General features: G+C 36.2%; 1 protein-coding gene across 5 annotated transcripts in view; it reads left to right on the plus strand.

The window, feature by feature from the left end:
* Positions 1-21,299, plus strand: part of LOC133516131 (insulin-like growth factor 2 mRNA-binding protein 1) — a 103,805-nt gene that overhangs the window by 60,687 nt on the left and 21,819 nt on the right. The window contains exon 1 of one of the 5 annotated variants that reach the window (XM_061848934.1): positions 10,058-10,684. The exons of the other annotated variants lie outside the window; for them this stretch is intronic. Coding sequence (XP_061704918.1) covers positions 10,656-10,684 — 29 coding nt within the window. The 5' untranslated portion in view covers positions 10,058-10,655. Of the gene's footprint in view, positions 1-10,057; positions 10,685-21,299 lie in introns of those variants that run through there. 5 annotated transcript variants of the gene reach the window in all.

The following is a 21,299-nucleotide window of genomic DNA, read 5'->3' on the forward strand; positions in this document are numbered from 1 at the left end:
TGAATGAAACATTTTTTATTACGTTCAGTTAAGGTTGATTTGATAAGGTTGCAAAAAGGTTCTAAGGGGGCAAAGTTGTTTAACCCTCTTGCTTTGAAACCCTCGCAACGCTGAAAATTCCAATTTTCGAACCACGACCGTAGCGAGTATAAATCTCTTACTTGCACGAGGACACGAGAGGTTAAACAAAAATAGTTATTTGTACAACAAGAGAGCAAAGTTTGATATTTCTTCGAGTGCTTGTTTTGAGTCCCGTGCAAGCGAAAGATTCTATAATAGATCTAATTTAGAATCTTGAGCGTAGTAAGAGACTCAAAAGCGCACGAGATGTAAATAACTTTGATCTCGTGTAGTACACAAAATTTTTCACGTCAGTCAGCCATCAAAAAATACAACCTGAAAAAATATAATCCGTCTTCATCACTATTTCACTTTCTGAAGGTATTCTAACAATTAACTTTAATTACCGCAATAAAACAAAGCGAAAGAAATTTCAATAAAATGATACGAAAATAATGAATTAACGAACATCAATTGACAGTTATATCGTCGACTTTTTTTTGTTAAAAAAAATTTTTGTAAGATACGGTCCGAATTGCGGATACTACTATTTGTCAACTATAGTAGCGATCCTTAAAAATCGTTAAGTAGAATTATTTACTGCGTAACAATTGCGTAAATTTGTATAAGTATATTGTTTTGATTGTATATTAAAATACGTAAAATATGGTATTTTTATTAAATTTTAAACTTTTATTTCATTAATTAATTATTACGAATGAAAACCCGTAGGGTGTTTTGGAACGATGCGGTCTGACTTATTTCGGGGGTCTATTATAAACCGTCAATATATCGTTGAATTACGTATGCACTTTTTTGTCTCTTTCTTTTTGCTAATGACGTGAAAGGGACAAAGACAATAGAATCCGAATACTTCGAACTTGTATTAGGCCCCGCACGTTGAAATGACATTCGAATATGAAGGTCACTTGAATGTTATTTTGTCTCACTCAGTGAGCAAAATGCGATTTTGCTCACTGTTTTTAAGCAGCAAATTACCCTTGTTCCAGCTGCTGACGTGAAAATAACTATTTCACCATGCCAAATGCTCTCGTGATTGTCAACAAACTGATGAGAAAGTGCATGTTATCCACATAAGTCAAAATCAAATATCAATTTTGATTTGTTTCGTTATTTGGCTTTTGTGTAGATAAAAATATTTGTGACATTATCTATGAAAAGGGACCTTATTGTCGATGGCGCTTACGCCGCACTGCGTAGCGCGGCGTTGTTTATGATATAGGAGCATCGTTGACACTGGCGTAAGCGCCACCGGCAATAAGGTCCCTTTTCATAGTTAATGTCACAAATATTTTTATCTACACACATATCATAAACCCTCAATGATGCCTTCAAAATCCGTAAATAATGGCCAACATTACGATAAACTGTTTTGTTACAACAAATTTCTTATCTGTGATGATGTTGTAATTGCTTCATAACTACATCAAAATCAATTTTCTAACGTGATGCGTAAAGTTCCATCACCGAGTTGTTCTGAGTGTGATGTAGAGGAAGACGTCTATCACATCTTAATGGAATGTGTTCGCGCAACGAATCAGTTCGCCGAGAGATTGAGGACGTTAACTTTTTTAAGATTGGTGGATGTAATTATATATTGTCCCACCCGCTGTCAGAGGCTGCAAACTTAATTTATAAGTTGGTAAATGTAGGCTTAAGTAGACGATAAGATTTATGTACTACTTACAGAGCGACATCATCACTCAGTGACAAAGCTCTTTCAATAAAGAAAAAAAATGGTTATACATTAAAATTTTGAACATATCTAAATAAAAAGTTTTTGGCAAAAAATTCATTTTTGGTACTAGCTTTTAGGGCTCCTCTACACGATGGCCTAGCGTAGGCCAGTCCAAGGGACGCAGCTATGCGGTAAAGTGAGATGGCAATATCACTTGCTCCCTCTAACGCATAAATGCGTCCCTAGGACTGGCCTACGCTGGGCCATCATGTAGAGGAGCCATTATCGCTGACTGTACCTTTCTTTCCACAGGCAACTAATACTCATCAAGACACTTATAAAAACCCCAAACACAATTAGGTTGCGTTGTTTTATCAGTTTATCACAGAGTTCCTGTGGCTACCTCCTGTCTCCATCATCAGGTCAGCTCGATGGTACCATAATATTGCATTGTCACCCGATTTACACATGTATGTAAATTTTCAGCTTCATCGGAAACCGGGAAGTGGGTCAAATTTAACTTGCAAGATTTGACCCGTACAATAGGTACATTTTAAGTTAAATAAAAGCTTGTAAAAATTCGATTTGCCCTCTATTTTAATATCAATCGAGATGCCTTTTTGTTCGAAATGAAATATCAATTGCATACAATTTTGACATATTACGCATGTATTGAATGATACGAAAATAGGCCCCCGACTCTAATTTGTCTCTGATAAAAAAAAAATACTACGAATGCGTGACATGCGTGAAAAAACTTAATTTACCGCCATTTGACGTACAGTTTATCTTTTAATTAATTTTAAGTATAAAATGAATGTGTTGTGGTTTTTAAAGTAACTAGCAAAAGCTGTGGCTAAAGTTTCGTGTAAAATGAGCGATAAAAATATTTCGGTGACGCCACCATCCGCGAGGTCCGCCAAGAGAGCAACGATGCTCCGACGTTGGCTGTAATTTGGGGTAGTGAATATATCATAGAAAGTTTATAATATGTGTGTCAGATAAAATAGTGTATGTAACTGTACATAATTAGACATTAAAACACTCGTGTGATCCTATTAAGAAACTTACTACGTTCGTTTCTTAAACCCACACTCGTGTATTTTAACGCCTTTTATTATGTAGCAGTCACATAAACTACTATAAAACTTTCGTTTTGAATTGATTTGCTTTGATTTTGTTTGATATTTTACAGTTAGTATTTTCCTTATTTTGATGTGGTGAAAAAGTTTTTTCAATCAGTGGCATAATTTGTTTAACGCTCGCAACTCAAGATTCTATATATCGAACGAACAAAAGATTGCCAAACTAAATCACGAGCGTAGCGAATGGTTCGAAAAGTGGAATCGTGACCGTTGAAAGGGTTAAAATAAATTTTGCTACCGAGTGAAACACAATTTACCACCAAACCAATACGAGGAAAATATAAGCTGTATTAACATAAAATCAAATTCATATTAACACCATTAAAAAATTTTTGTTCAAAAATAAGGCTTGACCTGAGACCTTGGGCTTCTAAACTTTTTGACCCGAGGGACGTGGCCGGACGTACGGATTACTTTGTTCGACTTAGCATCTGAGGCTTAGTCGGTGCGATAACTGCGATTTAACACAGCATCACAGACCTGTCAAACTAAAAGACAGATGAAGTGTACGAAAGGGAAGCCATCACGTATATGAACATCCAATGAGTGCGAAAGAGGCACACTACATATGAGAACGTGACCATTATTGAGTTAGAAGTCGGCCGCAGTCACCCGCAGTCGGCCACGAGCATATTTTGCCGTATTTTTTAATGTAAAAAATATTACTGAATCAGGAAGAAAACTATAAATAAAGTAATGTAGTGAAAATGGTGTCGTGTAGTGTGCCGGATTGTAGTGTCACAGGGCCAAATAACCCAGGCAAATACTCATTTCACAGGTAATTACGATATTCCGAGCGAAGTCTTCGTAACGATATTTTGTCAAATTAACGGCATAAAACGCCGGTTTATACAGTTCATTATAAGTTTTTCTTCAACAATACCTATTTTGAAGGTGCACATGTTTAGCGGTAAATTTAAACTTCACTTTTCAACACGGTACACATTTTAGCCAGTTTTCCACGGCTTTGCCGCTAACTTGTACACAGCGTATACACACTAGGGCTCGCGGTCGGATCCGTGTTTCGTTTACACGTTCCGAATACCCGTTTCCGAACAATAAGTAAACGGTTTTCTGGCCCGTTCCACACGTGTAATTAAGAAACGTGTAATTAAGAGCCGTTTCCACGGATAAACGGGTATTCGAAGAAACGGATCTTACTTACCCGTGGCTCCGGAAACGTCCTTGACGAGTAGCAAAGGAACGGACCGGCGTACGTAAGAGCTACAAATTATTAGAAAAAAGATTCATGACGTTTATGCCATATTTAACCTTATTCCGTGGTTCATAGAGTTGAAATTCAATAAACGGTTTATTTGCAAAACCGTTTTCTGAGCAGAGGGCCTACCGCGAACCACGTTCGACGTGTTGCCGCCCCGTCACACTTACGTAAAATTTTATAAGTGCGACAGAGAGGCAACACGACGAATGTGGTTCGCGGTAGGTCCTCTGTTAGTTTTTGCTTGCAATGTTTTAAGTTGCAATAAGTACGAGTAGAAAATTAGAAATACTGTATAGTGCTACCATAGTAGTATTTTATATAAAAGTTCAAATACTAAAACTTTATTGTTTATTATATAACTTGATAGCAATAAATATAAAGTGCTAGTAATAAAAAATAAAATCAATAAAGACTGTCCACGATAAAATCTGCCAGCCAAGTGCTTGATCTGGTATTCTTTTTACCAACTGAACATTTTAAACAGTTATATTTTTAATAATCTGTAGATATAAGTCCTATTGGGGTACCTATGTGGTAAAAATTCAATCAATTGTCAATCATATTACAATGTATGTGTGAGTTTTCTTGAATATACATTCGGTCAATATGAAATATATATTTTTATTTTTTAACTGACGTGAGCCTGACATCTTTGTCTTATTATAGTAAACCATGTAAAAATTATTAAATTATCATTTGTATAATGATCTGCCAATAATAAATGTACTTATAAATTGTATTGTAATTAATTTTGAATTTACGAAAAGTTTTATATATTATTATCATATAAAAATGAACTTTAAAAGTTTAAGTGTACTAATAAATATAAGATGGCCCTTTTAGCTTAAAGCAATAAATGTCAAAATCAGAATTACCATAATGCGCAATGGTGGAGTCAATATAAATATTACTAAAAATCATAGACAACCTAATTATGTTTGTATTTTTATCATGTAATTCTTGTAGTCTTTAGTAGTTTGTGTCACAAGGGAGTAAAAAGACATATTTACGGCGTGGGTGTAAATTAAATCCTAAACGAAACGAAGAATTTTACAGTTTAGTTTAGTTTAGTTTGGAGTTTTAACTCCAAGCCTAGCGAGGGACTCTAATCAAAGTGAGGGATTCAAATGTTAACAATCAAACTGGAAAAAAAAATTCTAACATAAGACTCATACTGTTTTTCACATCGCCAATAGTCCGAGGCTGAAATGGTGCCTTTCACCTGAATTAATTTTCACTCTCAACTCTAATTTTCATTTGGAATACAAGGAAAGAAGTACATATAAACTTTTATAGTCTTTCTTGAGGGTACTTACATTTAACAATTTAGGTAAATGTATCGTTATTTATAGAATAAGAAGTTAAATATCAGAATGGAAATTGTACAACAAATCCGTTTAAAATTAAAGTTTAATTGCTTATTGTAAAAAAAAACCAACTACGAAAGAAAGACGCTAGTGCAGAAACGTACATTTTCTGCACACTTCTTAGAAAAACAACGACCCACTTTCAAAGCATGAGAAATGAAAAAGCCTTTTTAGGAATAGGTAATGTTATTTTTTTTTATAGGATCGGTCGAGTTCAGTAGGTAGATTAGATATAACAGAAGTTAAACAAAAGCTCAAAATTGACAATATTTACTAAAATTATTTACTTAATTCCATCGAATATCGTTCAAAACAAAAATGTATAAGTATATAAACAAATGATATCAATAGGTTTCGTTAAATGTAGTGTATAATCAATTAATCAATAACAAACAATAACATAAATAGTTGTATTTCATGTATGTAAAAAATATAATATCTTAGAACACAAAGTTTGGAAGTTTAATAAAAAAAAATTAATCATTAGTACGACTACGAGTAGACTACTTATTTAAATGATTACACAATAAAATTGAAATCAAAATGATATTCGTAAAAATTAAAAAATGCAATATCTTAAAACAATTATTAAAAAACAATCAAATGCTAGTATTAAGATTAATTTGAAAACAAATTACAATCAAATATATATACCTAAGTAATAACATCTTGTAGTTCTCACTCTCGTCATAGAAAAATGCCTTTTAGTGTGGTGCGGCTACAAAACAATGGGATACATTTACTTTAATTTTTGCCGCTGCATCTGTTACAATTTTAATATATGCAGATATGTTTACCTTATTACAAGGACATAAAGCTCATAATTGGTTGTGAAAGTTCTGATAACTGTTTGGGAACCTATTTGTTTTGGCGATATCGTACAATAGGGTCTTCGAAAAACAATACGTTCTAAGAATCTAGTGAATGGAACGCCACCGGGCGGCAAACTGTGAAAGTGTCCCAAGTGAATATGAATGATTGCCAATTTTGAGATCTATCTGAATGTATTAAACAATATAATCGAAAGGTAAGAAAGGTAGCATGAGTCTTTAAGGTTATCGCGTGAAATTCTTCGTTTCGAATGCCGCTTGTGTGTGTATTTTTTTGCATCATTGGCAGATTTGTTGTTTTCGCATAGCAGTAAATTGATAAAAATAACCACAAAGTAATTAATAATTATTTTCTTAACTGTTATTTTTAACTAATATAGGTAGTATTTGTCTGAATACATATTCTTCACGAAACTATTACACCAGTATATATAAAATGTGTTTCTTTCATTGAAATATAATATGTAATGATATTAGGTTAAAAACAATAATACTAAAAAAAATAAGATTCTAAACTAGGGCCGAATAGGTTTAAAATTAAAAATAATAGACAATATAGAATAGGGACACCTACTTCGATTTATATATAGTATAGTTGGCTAAATATGTAATATCCACCCAGTTAGAAACAATTAAAAAAAATTGTACGCCTAACAAGTTCATCTGAAGTCAACATTCAATAGTAGACCTTGTAAGCATTGGCTCAAACTGTTTCGGATCCGTTCGGGCCGGTCTTAAGTACACGTTTAAACGGAGATACGTATCTGAGAAACGTTTCTTGGAAACGGTTCTTGGAGACGGATCCGGATCCCGGCGGTTCCGTTTAAACCGTGTTCTTAGCACCGCCGGGCTTAAGAACACGGGTATCCGTTTCGGCGTGTAACACGGATACCGGGAGCCCTAATACACACCCAACCCAACTTGTCAGTAGAAAGAGGCACGAAAGAGCTGTACCCAAGCTACACTTTTTTTCAAAAATAATTTTTAAGAAAAAAAAAACCGACTTCATTGAGGGAGACCGGTGAAAGAATGATTGTTGTTGATTTTAGATTTCATACAATGAAATTAAAAAGACAGCGTCCTATGCCTAATTATGTAGAAAAGGAGGTAACGTGATTTTTTTGCCACTGCACCCACCTTGACACATTTCAGATTTGCCCTATGGACTGGTAAGATACCCGCAATAGGGTATTCGACTGTATTTAAGGTAAATTATTTCACACCATGCATGAAATAAAGCACCAGATAATTATTAAAAAAACTGAATAGAAATTGCCAAACGTGAACTATGCATCATTGAAGAGTTCCGTTCTGTTCATCATCAGCAGTTCCCTTCATCAAATGTCACTTCTACAAATGTAAATACTTGATTTGTTACAGAAAATACAAAAATCACTATATGTGTCACTGTAATCACTTTCACATTTGAAGACTTCCCTCGATTCCTCATGGATCCCATCATCAGAACTGAGTTTTGACAAAAACGGGACCAATCTGTATATATTTAGATTCAAACAAAAAAAAATTTTTCAAAATCGTTTCAGATGTGATGGAGTTATGGAGTAACAAACATTTAAAAAAAATACAACCGAATTGATAACCTCCTCTTTTGAAATCTTGAAGTCCGTTAAAAACCGGCCAAGTGCGAGTCGAACTCGCGCACGAAGGGTTTCGCACCATTATTTAAAAATCACTTTTTTGTATGGGACCCCCCTTAAATATTTATTTTATTCTGTTATTAGTATTTGTTGTTATAGCGACAACAGAAGTACATAATATGTAGAAATTTCAACTGGCTAACTATCACGGTTCATGAGATACAGCCTGGTGACGGACGGACGGACAACGGAGTCTCAGTAATAGGGTCCCGTTTGATCCTTTGGGTACGGAACCCTAAAAATAAAGATATAGGTACTATAAGCGCTAACAGGGTCTAATAGTATTAATAATATTCATATAATAATATTCCTAAGATTTTTTATAAAAACAAACACTTGAAAAAGTGATCGATAAAGCAGCCAAACCGATAGATTATTAATATATTGTAACATGACATCACTATTTTTGATCTGACTAAGACAATTTACGCACACACTTGCATTTCGTTTTTGGTCGCACTCTTGAAGTTTGACAGTCGTTCTTGTTCATCATATTTCTATGCGCAGCATACTCCATCGACTGGCTACCGCTTAGGCTGAATCAGCAGTCATGCGAGCTTGCAGTTCTATTTTGCCTCAACATCGACTCCTCGTAGTCTCCTCTTACTAGTCCTTCCAGCAGATATACTGGCTAGAGTTACAATTGAACCGTGGCCGGCCCTACGGCTTCTTTTTCACCACTATTCGCGGGCCAATTTGGCAGACGGGCGGGCTGGAACCGGCCCGCGCGTTGTAGTTTGGATACCACTGAACTACATAAATTAACAGAGAAAAGGTACCTATGGTACGTACTATAGAAAACATAGACCCTAAACCTAAAATTGGGTTGTTGTAGTCAGTAATAAACATTTCACAGCTAAATATTATATTAGGTGTATGACTTAATTTTTACTGATTCTTAAGTAGTTTTTTTTTAATTATAAATAAATAGTGAACTACGAACTTAATCTTGAAAATATTGTCCATCGTGCTCTATGACCTTGCGCCATCTATCAGGCAGCATACGGATGCCGCCGCGAAAGAAAATTGCAGGCTCGAGGCGATAAAATCATCAACGAATTTACGTAGATCATCCAGCGTTATGAACTATTTATCTTTTAAGCCGTGCTGCATTGACCGGAACAAATGAAAATCAGATGGGGCCAAGTCTGGCGAATATGCCGCGTGCGGGAGAACTTCCCATACCAAATCCAAGAGGGTCTTTTGAGTCACGCGAGCAACCTGAGTTCGAGCGTTGTCATGCAGTAGTATGACTTGCCGGCTTCCTTGCCTAGTAAATGGCCTTTTCTGATCCTGCTCTTCGCTCAATTTGTTCAACTATTGGCGATTCTGATTCTGAAGAACTTTCTTTATGTTGCTGTTCGGTTTCGGCGTCGATGTAGAGAGTTATCCACGACTCATTACGTTTGGGATACTCGTAAAAAATGTACTTCTCATTACCCCTCGCAATTTTTCACAAAATGTTCAAGCAGTGGAAGACACGTGTTCATACGTTGACCTAGGCTGTGTTCGGTAAACAGTAAACACCCATCTTCCCAGTTTATGATTTTTTCCCATTTGGTGCAAACGCTTAGAAATAGCTGGGCGAGTCCTAATTGAGCTGCATGCTCTTTTTGCGTTTGCGTTGAGTCCTCATCTAGTAAAGCTTGCAATTCCGCATCTTCAAACTTTCAAGTTGGCTAGGGCGCGGCTGGTCACTAAGATCGAAATGACTACTTCTAAAACGTTTGTACCAATAATTACATGTTTCATAAGATACAAAGTCGTCACGAAGTACACTACAAATTGATTTCCATGCTTAAGAAGCATATTTCCTTGTTGGATTTCGTATAAAATGCAGTGCCGAATGTGCTGTTTAGAAGTTGCCATCGTAAATTTTACTATTCTGAGAGGACTAACTTCTTTCTTTCTAACATGTATAGATTTGTATTTGGTGTTCTAAACTCTTGTGTCCGATCCTTACAAAACCACAAAAGACTGCGAAATATTTCTTTTAAATACAGTTTTATGCTCTAAAAAAAAAAAAAACTGAAAATTTAGTCATACCTTACGTTCGTTGGTACGGGGATTCACAAATTTCATAATTTTAGGTTAGTAGTGTCCAGAATATTGCACAAATATTCATGTGAATGACCACTAGCTAGATTGCATACATGTTTAGTAGATCAAATAAATATCTCAGTACGTACGTATTTTATTGACTAGGTTATGCTTATGTGGTTTCGATTTTCAGTTCTGCAAGTCTTGTATCGGTTGTGGCAAAACGTTGATAGTCCTCTGAGTAAGTAGGTAATGCGGAATGGAGTGAATGGTTTGTTATTTTTTATCAGTGAGTGCGGGTGGGTGGCGGGTAGCGGGCGCCGTAGCAATGCAAGCCGGCTCGGTCTCAACAACGCGTCCTGCCCGCTCCGCACCGCACCACTCAGTCATACGGCAACATTCGCACTCGCGCTACAGGTTTCCTGCTAATCTACTAAATTCATCACTGACGCAGATTACTTTTAATGTACTTTCCAACTGCACTCGGCCGTGATTGTTGTTGTTGTTGGCTCTTAAGCAAACCAGCTTTATTTCATATAGTCTAATTACTTCGGACAGTTGAAATAGTGATATACTTGTCTAGAATTAGTTCTTGTGCATCCACTTGGAGAGCGTGCTGTTTCACAACTGGCTAATGGCTTACAGAATGGCGAGAAACCGCAGGTATGGGTACGCAGTTGCATTTCTCTGGTAGATTAATATTGTCCGTTAGGTTAGTGCTACTGTATAACCTGTGTACATGGTCTATAATTGTGAAGGAGATAATTAAATGCACATGAGCACGTGGTTCGTATTGGTAAAGTAAAATGGCGGCGGCTCGGCGCCGCCTGCCGGCACCGCGCGGTGCTCGCTTCCTTCGTGATTCACTCGTACAGAAACCGGCCGACCGGCTATTGATAAAACAGTTGCGTTACATAGTTCACATGCAAAACCCACATTTAACTGTGTCCCCGAACACATCACCGTGCTGTCCATGGTGACTGATACGAGTTGACCAAGACCGAGTGAGACCATAGTACGAGTTGTAATTGTAATAATGCTTTATTGCGGTATAATACTTTACCTTCCTACCTGTTGTTCTTTCTGGCCATTTCGGGTCTGAAATACTGCCCCATTTTAACGACACCTAAATAAAGGAAGAAAGGAAAGGAAAAGCAATTGTTTTCCAGGTTATATGTGATGATATGATATGCACTTAATGTACATGACTGGTCGACTTAAGGTGAAGTAGGTTCAGTCAGAGTAAGGTAATATAGGGGTTAGAAATATCGACTGAAAACTACATAAAATGAGATTTGGTTCTTATATTGTACAATTCTATGGGACACTCCGTACAGAAAAAATCGCCAAATTCATTATTATTTCATGTTCCCTGCAATTGTGTTTATGTAGATTTGTTTTTGCACATTATTTTTATGTGACATGTTCAATCAGTTGATTTTTAAAATATAACACAATTTTTCGATTCATTTATTTGCGCTAGGAATGAATATGAATATGTAAATATATTTTTAGACGACCGGTCTGGCCTAGTGGGTACCCTGCCGATGAATCCGATGGTCCTGGGTTCGAATTTAGTAAGGGCATTTATTTGTGTGATGAGCAGTATGAGTACAGATATTTGTTCCTGAGTCATGGATGTTTTCTATGTATTTAAGTATTTGTAGGGGAGAGTCGGCTATATCGTACCGCCGGTTAAATCGTACCACCTATAGTTTTCCCACTAAACAACTTAGTTTATTTACACATAATGCACCAAACAGTGCTCTAATGGAATCAATAATCTAATCAGTACCCCTAGTGTAATTAAATTCGATTTCGAAACGTGACGTACGCGTTTGCGTTTGTCTCATTTTGTATTGGATTTAGAAAGAGCGCGCCAAGCGGGACGTTGTGGAAACTCAAAATCCTATACAAAATGAGACTTAACGCAAACGCGTTCGTCACGTTATGATGTCGATCAAATTTACACTAGGGGTACAGATATGGCAAATGACTACCATCGAACAAAAGAGAGAAGAAATATATTTTTCGTTTCGGCTGCACCATGTTCAGTATGCAAGGGCGGGCACAGGGAACGTAAGTTAAGAACGTAAGACGAGCGCTGCTTTAAGACTGGTTTTGATTTTACCCTCCACATGCTAATATATGACAGACTTGATCTAACGTTTAATGAGTATTTGTAATACCATCACTTATGGTCAAGATAAGTTAAAAATACCAAATTAAAAGTATATTACTATAAATATAAACGGGTTTTTACTGTATAGCATACTGGCATAGGTACGATTTAAACGACCAAGTATTTTTGAGTCGTGCAAGTATGATTTCGGATTCCCGTAATAAATATTTGTTAAAATAAGCAATTCACTTGCAAAACGTTTTATAGATTCAAATTTATTATGGGTGGTACGATTTAACTAACTGGTCGGGTAAATCGTACCGATGGCAGTGCTTCCGAAAAAATGCATTTAACTCTGTTAATTTAATCTCAGAATGCTCATCTTCATAATGAATGTAGCCAAGTAACTGAACTTTTATATGCACAGTAAAACATATTTGTAACTACGCCCAAAAACAAAATATCCAAGTTTTATGTAAAATCTGGTACGATATATCCGACTCTCCCCTATATTATATATATCGTTGTCTGCGTACCCACAACACAAGCCTTCTTGACTTACCGTGGGACTTAGTCAATTTGTGTAAGAATGTTCCTATAATATTTATTTATATTTATTATTATTTATTTATTCATATTATATAAGACGAATAAAGCAACAAAAGCAATGTACAGATGTAGTGAAAAATCCTTTCCTATCATTTTTTTACGGAAACGTACGAACGTGTTATGCTATTTCAGTCAGTCTCAGTACAAAATGTACTGAGGTTGACTGAAGTAGCAAGACAAATTCGAACGATCCCGAGAAAATACGATGGGAAAGGATTATTCACTACATCTGTAGTCTGTACATACTTAAGTACCAATTTCGTGTCAATTTTATTTCTAATTTGGCCGACTATAACCGAGAAAGGCCGTCAATGCCGATCACAAACTATAAGTAGGTACTTATCTTAATATAATGGGTATACTTATATTACTTCTCATAGCCTAAACTTGGTTGCCAATGCCCTAAGGCTCATTCAGAAGATATAAGACATATTGTTCATAAATTATAGCCTGTTTTTTTTCGGACAAAAACGGAATTCCTCTTTGGACAGGAAAAACTTTGGTGTGAAAGATTTGGATCCCTCCGGTCGACTTTGGCCACTTCCTAATTTGTATCTATCCAAATTTGTCCACTTCCGAATTCGTTCACTCCAACATCGTCCTTTTGCTAAGTTGTCACTGTATAGATTCCGAAGTTGACTACTCCCTAAACAGTCATTTTCCTATTCGTATTTAAATCTCTGTAGTAAAATACTTCCTTCACAACTTAACTAGACGGAGCCTACCTACCTACCTACGCTTTTTCCCCAAAGTGTAATGTTTTGCATGGACTTCACACTTAATCAATAGGTTAGGTTCGTTAGGTAGCTGCCCGAAGGGCAGACCGCCCAGCTCCGTCTGGTTAAGTTGCGTAGGAAATGGTTTACTGAGGAAAGATAAATTATCAAGCGGACAAGTTAGGAAATCGACTAGTTCGGAAGTGGTCAAGTTAGGAAATAATCAAGTTTGGAACTGGACATGATAAGAAAGAGACAGGTTAGGAAGTAGACAAGTTTGGAAAGATACAAATTCGGAAGTGGCCAAAGTCGAACGGAGGGAAACCGCCTACCTAAATATTGAGATTCCGCTTTAGTCAGAAAAAAAAAAAAACAGGATATAATTTATCCTGACGAAAGCGGAATTTGACCAAAAGTCCGTTTTCGTCCGACAAAAAATATTTATTCTGACGAAAAAGGTATCTGACGAATGTGTCTTATCATCCAGAAATGCAATTAAGTATATAGTACCTGGGCGACCGAGTAAATACACTTAAATTGTAAAAAAAGAATGCCATTTTTTTGTAAAAAAATATAAGTATCACATAAAATAAGTATGTTTTAAGTTATAGCCAAAAATTCAGTGGCCTTTATTTTCTTTTGAGGAGTATATATTGTTATCTCAAACATTAACTACATTTTTTTAAACTTGTCTAAAAACAATAAAAATTAAAAAAATATATAAACTTGAACATAAAAAAAAAAACAAAAGTTAGTCACCGGGCGGGATTCGAACCCGTAACACTGGTAGTTTCTTGCCGTCCGCGTCTTAACCCACTGGACCAGAAGGACAGTGGCCGAAAACACGAAATTAGCGACCATATTCTGCGTCGTAAGAAAAAACGCATGAAAACTCGAAAACACGCGTTTTCCCAAACATGACTAATCTAGATCGATTGTTTACCCCCATATACCAAATTTCAGCGAAATCGTTAGAGCCGTTTCCGAGATCCCTGAAATATATATATATATATATATATATATATATACAAGAATTGCTCGTTTAAAGGTATAAGATATGTATAACCAAAGCAGCAATTTAAAATTACATATTTTATAAAAGCAACATAATAAACGAAAACCTAATTAGAATCAAAATAATAACAATTTTTCAGTACACACAGTTGTTTATCTGAAAAGTGAGCAAACCAATTTAAACAGTTTTTTTATACTTACAGATGACATTAAAAGTGACGTCACAAAGTTTGTGCCTCCCCCCTTCTTCCCCTTGTCACAACATGTTAAATTGTGTTGACCCCGGTGTGGCGTAATTTAAACACTCGGGTCATCTATTACCCGTTGCCCGGCTTGTAAGACCAGCTTTGACGCCTGTGACTATTCATAATAATGGGAAAAAGGTGGCGACCTTGGGTACTGGGAACTAAAGAATCACTGTTGTATATGGATGAATCAATTTTTAGAACACTATTATTTATATTTTCTTTAACTTTAGGTTCATAATAATTTACTAAGCGCCACGTGCCCCATTCAACTAACCTGGGGTTAAGCTGTTAAACCGTTAACCCAGTGTCAAATTGTACTGGTAACCATGGTAACTCCATGTTTAACCGGTTACCCCCGGATTAGTTATTCGTGCAGGTGGCCCTAAGTGTTTATAATTAGACCTTCATATTAACTGATCTCACCTATTAAACATATCAAATATTTCTACATTCACAAAAAATCGATAACGCAGGAGGAAATGCACATTTTTCATACAAACCCTGGGGAGAACGTAGCATGCAATTTATAGCTCAAGGTATAGTTTCTACCACACGCTGTATGAACCCGAAAGATTTTAATCAAGTATTCCCGGGGCCAAAAGGAAAAAATGGACAATTTCGGTAAAAAATTTATGTATTTGTACATAAAAATCAAATCTTATTAGTATACTTGACACTTATAATTACACATTTTTAAGTGGAAAATAAATCTGTAATAATAATCTGAATTTAACTCTGAAACTAGGCGAATCCCGGAAAAGTTTATACGATTATGAATGTCTCTGAAATAGCCCTTAACTAGGTTGCTGCCTACTTGCGAGACCGCCAGCAGGCAGTCCGAGTTGACCGGTCTTTGTCTGACTGGTGTGATCTGGCGACTGGCGCACATAGGTCGAAAATGACGATTTAGGCAGCCAAAAATATTTTATTACATTTTTGCATTTTAAACACGATTTTGATGTAAGAAAATGTAGTTTTATATAATTAATAATATTATTATTTATATTATGGCCATTTTTCAGTTTTTTTCACATTGCAGGGCTCCTCTTAGCTTAAATATTTTATATATTTATGAATAATACAATGTTAAGTTGGGTATTGATATATTTTATTATCTTCCATTATATGTAAATAATATAATATCTAATATATATATTTAGGTATACAAGTAACATATTACAGAAAGTCATAGAAGTACACATAGGTTCGCATCTAATACTATTACGTTTATATGTATACAAAGGTTCATTCTTTATTGCTTTGGAAGCATTCCTCGCTCTGCGCTGCGGTAGCTCTCGCTATATGTGGCTCAGCAGAAATCAATAGCTGCATAGTTTCTTGCAGAAATGATTTAACGCGAATTTTCTTTCTCGTACTGCTAAGTCAGTGCTTGTTGCGGAGTAAGGCGATCTGTTTCATTCGAATCCGCTTTATTAACTTTAGATCTATAACTTCTTTATTTACAGTGGAGCAAGTTATCAGTTTTCCTGTGTTTTGTTCTTTCACTAGACTCACTGAACGATTTGGACGGCCGACCGCGCCTGCAATGAGTTTTAATCGATATTTCAAATGTTCCTTCCAACCAAGATCCAATAGTTGTCAGAAATTTTTCCACTATACGACGTGATTTAGTCCATTTCTTTTTAAATTCTGATTTAAAATGTGAAAATCTATGCTTCATAGCCTGTGTCTGCGTCACTTGGGCATATAAGGAGATAATTTTCCAAGAAGTCAAATTTTTCTGTTATTGACTGGAATTTTGGTTCATTCATCTTGTCAAACAGATATTTTCGAGTCACAACTTTTACACCCGAGGTATTTGATGAACCTATAACAACAGAAAAGCCATTTAAACAGTATTGAAAAAAACAACGTAATAATTTGTTATATCGTGTTTTTTTTTTGAAACTCGATATTTTAAAAAGTGCTCAAAAGTGCTCCCCAATTTTTTCAGGATATATAAATAAAGACTTGTTTTATAGAATGCCATAAAAAAAAATACTCGGACGAGCTCGGAAGTATAGTATATTCACTATTGAATACAAAAAATACTCAAAATTTTAATTACGAAAAGGGTAATGTTTAGTGGGTTTTATATGTATCATTAAATAAATATTTATAATTCAAAATAGATTAAAATAAAAGAAACTTACCTGTATTTTTGATATCCATCACTTTCACTCACAAAAAAACTCCACAAAAATAAATAATGACTTAGAAATGTTTGCTTCGGATAAGAGTGCTATGAACTGCGTGTGCAACGAGTGTGATGACCGAGTTTCGAGAACCTCGTATATGACCTGCGAAACTGATAGGGGTAGTAATGGGGTGGGATTAAATCCGTGATAGTGTGGTGTTTTTCGAGAGCCAATTAGTTTTGCGATAAGCCTACTTTTAGAAAGTTGACTTTTGGCCGCCTAAATCGGGATTTCCGACGTATGTGTGGCGTGCCTCAAGGAGGTATCTTATCTCCACTTATTTTTTCTACCTTTATTAATTTTATCACACCTGACCTTCGCTGTTCCTACCATCTGTATGCTGATGACTTGCAACTCTACGACCAGTGCTCCGTGACTGACGTTCCAACTTTCATTGGTAAACTAAACCTGGACCTTTTACATATCCAGCAGTGGTCCGAGAGGTTTGGCCTCTTTGTAAATCCGTCTTAAGTGCCAAGCTATTGTTATAGGTAAGGTCTGACCGAGATCTCGGTCTCGGTCTCGGCATTCTCGGCCAAAAATCGGGCCGAGATCTCGGTCTCGGCAAGAATCTCGGCCCAATTTGGCCTAGGCAATAAGTTATCATTGGTGGATCTGAATTTACCGCGCACGAGCGCCCGTTTCCAAGCCACCCGTTGGTTGCATGTTGCATCGCCCGCTTGGTGTGACGTTTTTTGTGGTTTTGATTGGTTTCGTAGCCACATTTTAAGCCAAGTTCTTATCAAAGACTGTGTTGGGATCGGATAGACTCGGTTGCAAGTAATGACTTGTTCTTTAGTTCTTTTCGTTTTCTGGTTGTTGTTATTGCGGAAGAGTTAATAAATAAGTGTATATTGTTATTGAGATGTAACTTAAATTAACTTGATGTGGGTGTAAGATGACACTGGCTATTTAGATACTTAATATATTTTTATTTACGGGAAAAGGTAAAGCAGTAGGTAAGTACAAAACAATACCTGTGGCGGATTACTGTTGTGGAATATTGGACATAATTTCATGCTAACTTTGCGGATGCTTCTATGCAATTTAGATGAAACTCGCGGTGTGGTTGTTGAGACATAGATTGATTTTCATTCAATGTGGCTTAGCTTAGTAGCAAAGTCTGGTCGGTTAAACGACGAGCATTGTCACAATTTAACGGACCATTACGCATAAAAATTACGTTTTTTGGGTTACAATATATACCTTTTTAATTTTGATTATTGTTATTGTACCTCTTTTTGTGCACATCTGTACTGTACTAGAAAAACCGGCCAAGTGCGTGTCGGGCAACGCATAATGGAGGGTTCCGTACCTTCATACAACACAAAAAGCCAGACAAGCAAAAGAGCGAATGATCGTGGCACTTGTTTTGTTTTAATAAGAAGAAATTCAAAATAATTTTCCTGAAAAAATATTTATTACAGTTTAATTATTTACCTTACTAAGATGCGACTTACATAATACACCTTTGTTCCATATATCGTTATAAAATATATAGTATAGTTTTCGAGTAAAATGCAGGGATCGGAACCGGTTTTTTGCAAAAACATCGAAATAACCATATATTTCGGTTTATTTTATACTCTAAATGTAGGACTCAGTTGTGTTTTCAGATAACGACTTCGTATTATTAGATTGCCTAATTAGAAATGAAGTAATTAACAAAGAACGAAAAAATACCGTTTTCGTTCCCATACAAAAAATACCGGTTTCCGATCCCTGGTAAAATGGTTGTGACATACTGACAGACGCAGACAGACTGCAATGGCGAAACCATACCATTTTTGCCATTTTGGCTACGGAACTCAAAAAATACCATTTAATAGCGCTACGAATAGGGTTGTTTCCAATTTTTTGAAACGCTTGTATTACTTACGTTCTATTTTAACTAAAAGTTGCCCTAAAATTCAACTTTTATACTAAAAACGGTTTTAAATATGTTAAATTAACAAAATATATTTTGACAGATGCTTTCGCGCCCAAAACGCTCTTTGAAAATTGTGTGACGTCACAGTTTACGGTTTGACACTTAACCACATACACACGTAGAAGATACGAACTGTCAACTGACATTTTTCATTTGTTGTTTATCGCCTAACAGTCAATCCGAGAGTTGTGACGTCATCAGAATCTTCAAAGACGTTTCGTGTTTGGTCACGTGACGTGTGCCAAAAGATATTTTAAATTCAATATTTACAAAAATATGGTAATTACAGGTCCCCTAAAAGTAGTTTAACATGTTCTTATAATCCAAAAGAATTTATTGGGATACAATTCTGCTCTAAGATTTGTAGATGGAAACGATCCTATTGCTCATGATAAGTTTTAAATCGTCGAATTTCGACTATTAAAACATTTTAATTGCAAAAATCGTGTTTTTTTTTCTATTTTATAAATTCTCGGTCTCGGTCTCGGTCTCGGCCGAGAATACCATTGAATCTCGGTCTCGGTCTCGTTCTCGGCCGAGACAGAAAAAGCGTTCTCGGTCGGACCTTAGTTATAGGTAGTTCCAAACAGCTTACTAAACTGGACATGGACGCACTTGCACCAGTAAACTTTAACGGCTCCCCAATAATATTTAGTTAGTGTTAAAGACCTGGGTGTTCTTTTAGACAGTACCTTGAGTTGGAGAGCACAGGTTACTGAAATCAGCCGGAAGGTCATGGGCTCACTTCATTCTCTCCACAAAATGAAGCACTTCTTACCGATCAAAACTAAAGTTGCACTAATTAACACCCTTATACTGCCCATTATTGATTATGGTGATGTGTGTTATCCGGACTTAAACGAAGAGCTTCTCGATAAGTTGGACCGCCTGCTTAATAACTGCATTCGCTTCGTTGTTTGCCTCCGCAAATATGATCAGGTTTCTTCTTTTCGCGCACAACTTGGCTGGCTTCCCATTCGTCAACGACGCAATATTCGCTTGCTTTCCACTCTTTTTTTCTGTGCTTAACGATCCACATTCTCCTGAATACCTCAAATCCTTCTTTCAATATTATGGCGTTACCCGCGACCATCAACATCGCTCTTCTGGCAATATGTCTCTGTCGGATCTATATCGGAATGCCTAAAGTTTTTTGGCCTAAATTATCATTGCCTAACATTATTTGGCATAACCATCACTTGCCCTAACACTCGTATGGCCGAATTGTGGTAGCCCTATTCCACAATGGCCGATTTCGTTTTGGCCTAATTTGTTTATCCCTAATGACACTTACCACAATCGTAACATACCCTAATGTTACATAGCATAACAATCATTGCGTCTAATCAATAAAAATCCTAAAAATCATATGTCCTAACCATCTTTATACCTAATTGCACACAGCCCATACCTTATTATGGCCTAATTATCATACGTTTTGGTAGTAATCACTAATCACCCAAATTGCGTACAGTTAGCAATATCGACGAGCCCCGCTTGCACGGGGCTCCTATTCTTTGCCGTTTGGCCTTCGGCCGTTTGAAGATACCATACCATCTTTATACCTAATTGCACACAGCCCATACCTTATTATGGCCTAATTATCATACGTTTTGGTAGTAATCATTAATCACCCAAATTGCGTACAGTTGGCAATATCGACGAGCCCCGCTTGCGCGGGGCTCCTATTCTGTGCCGTTTGGCCTTCGGCCGTTTGAAGATACCTAACGAACCTAACCTACCGTTAAACTTTCACCGTCCCAATCCCAACACTCCCAACACCGACAATTTTACAAGCGCTAACCATTAAGGCAGAATTCGCACCCAGTTCATTACTGCATATATGGAAAATAATATGATGACAACTGATAATTAGAGCAGTACCCATTAGGCCAAAACAGTTCGGGCATCACATTATAGTTCACACTATAATAGGGATTTCATGTAATATGCAACAAACCATTAGGGATACTCACCATTAGGACAAAAATGCTTAGAAAACATTTAGATAAAACAATACATTATGCAAAATTATCATTGCGCCAAGTGACTGTTATGCCAAGTGACCATTAGTCCATAGCAGTTAGGCCAACTGATTTTAGGCTAAACGTTGTTAGGCATTCAGAAGGACACCTGTCTCTGTCCATCCTTCTTCACCGGACCGGGTTCATGCCAAATTTGTTCACCGTGCAGGTGGCGCGTCTTTGGAATGGACTTCCTTTTAACATTAAAAATGCCCCAAATAAGTTCGCTTTCATAAAATCATTACGTGCTTTCTTTTCTAGCAGAATGAAATGAAAGATTCTTAATGTATTTATTTATTAGCTTCATATGTTTCGCCTTTTTATTTATATATATTTATGTCTGTACTATATTTGTATGTATATGTTATTATATGTATTTTTGTTTGATTTGTTTTGCTGTTGTAATTGTAGCACCGC

Source organism: Cydia pomonella, chromosome 1, assembly GCF_033807575.1.
Source record: "Cydia pomonella isolate Wapato2018A chromosome 1, ilCydPomo1, whole genome shotgun sequence".
Taxonomy (NCBI): Eukaryota; Metazoa; Arthropoda; class Insecta; order Lepidoptera; family Tortricidae; genus Cydia; species Cydia pomonella.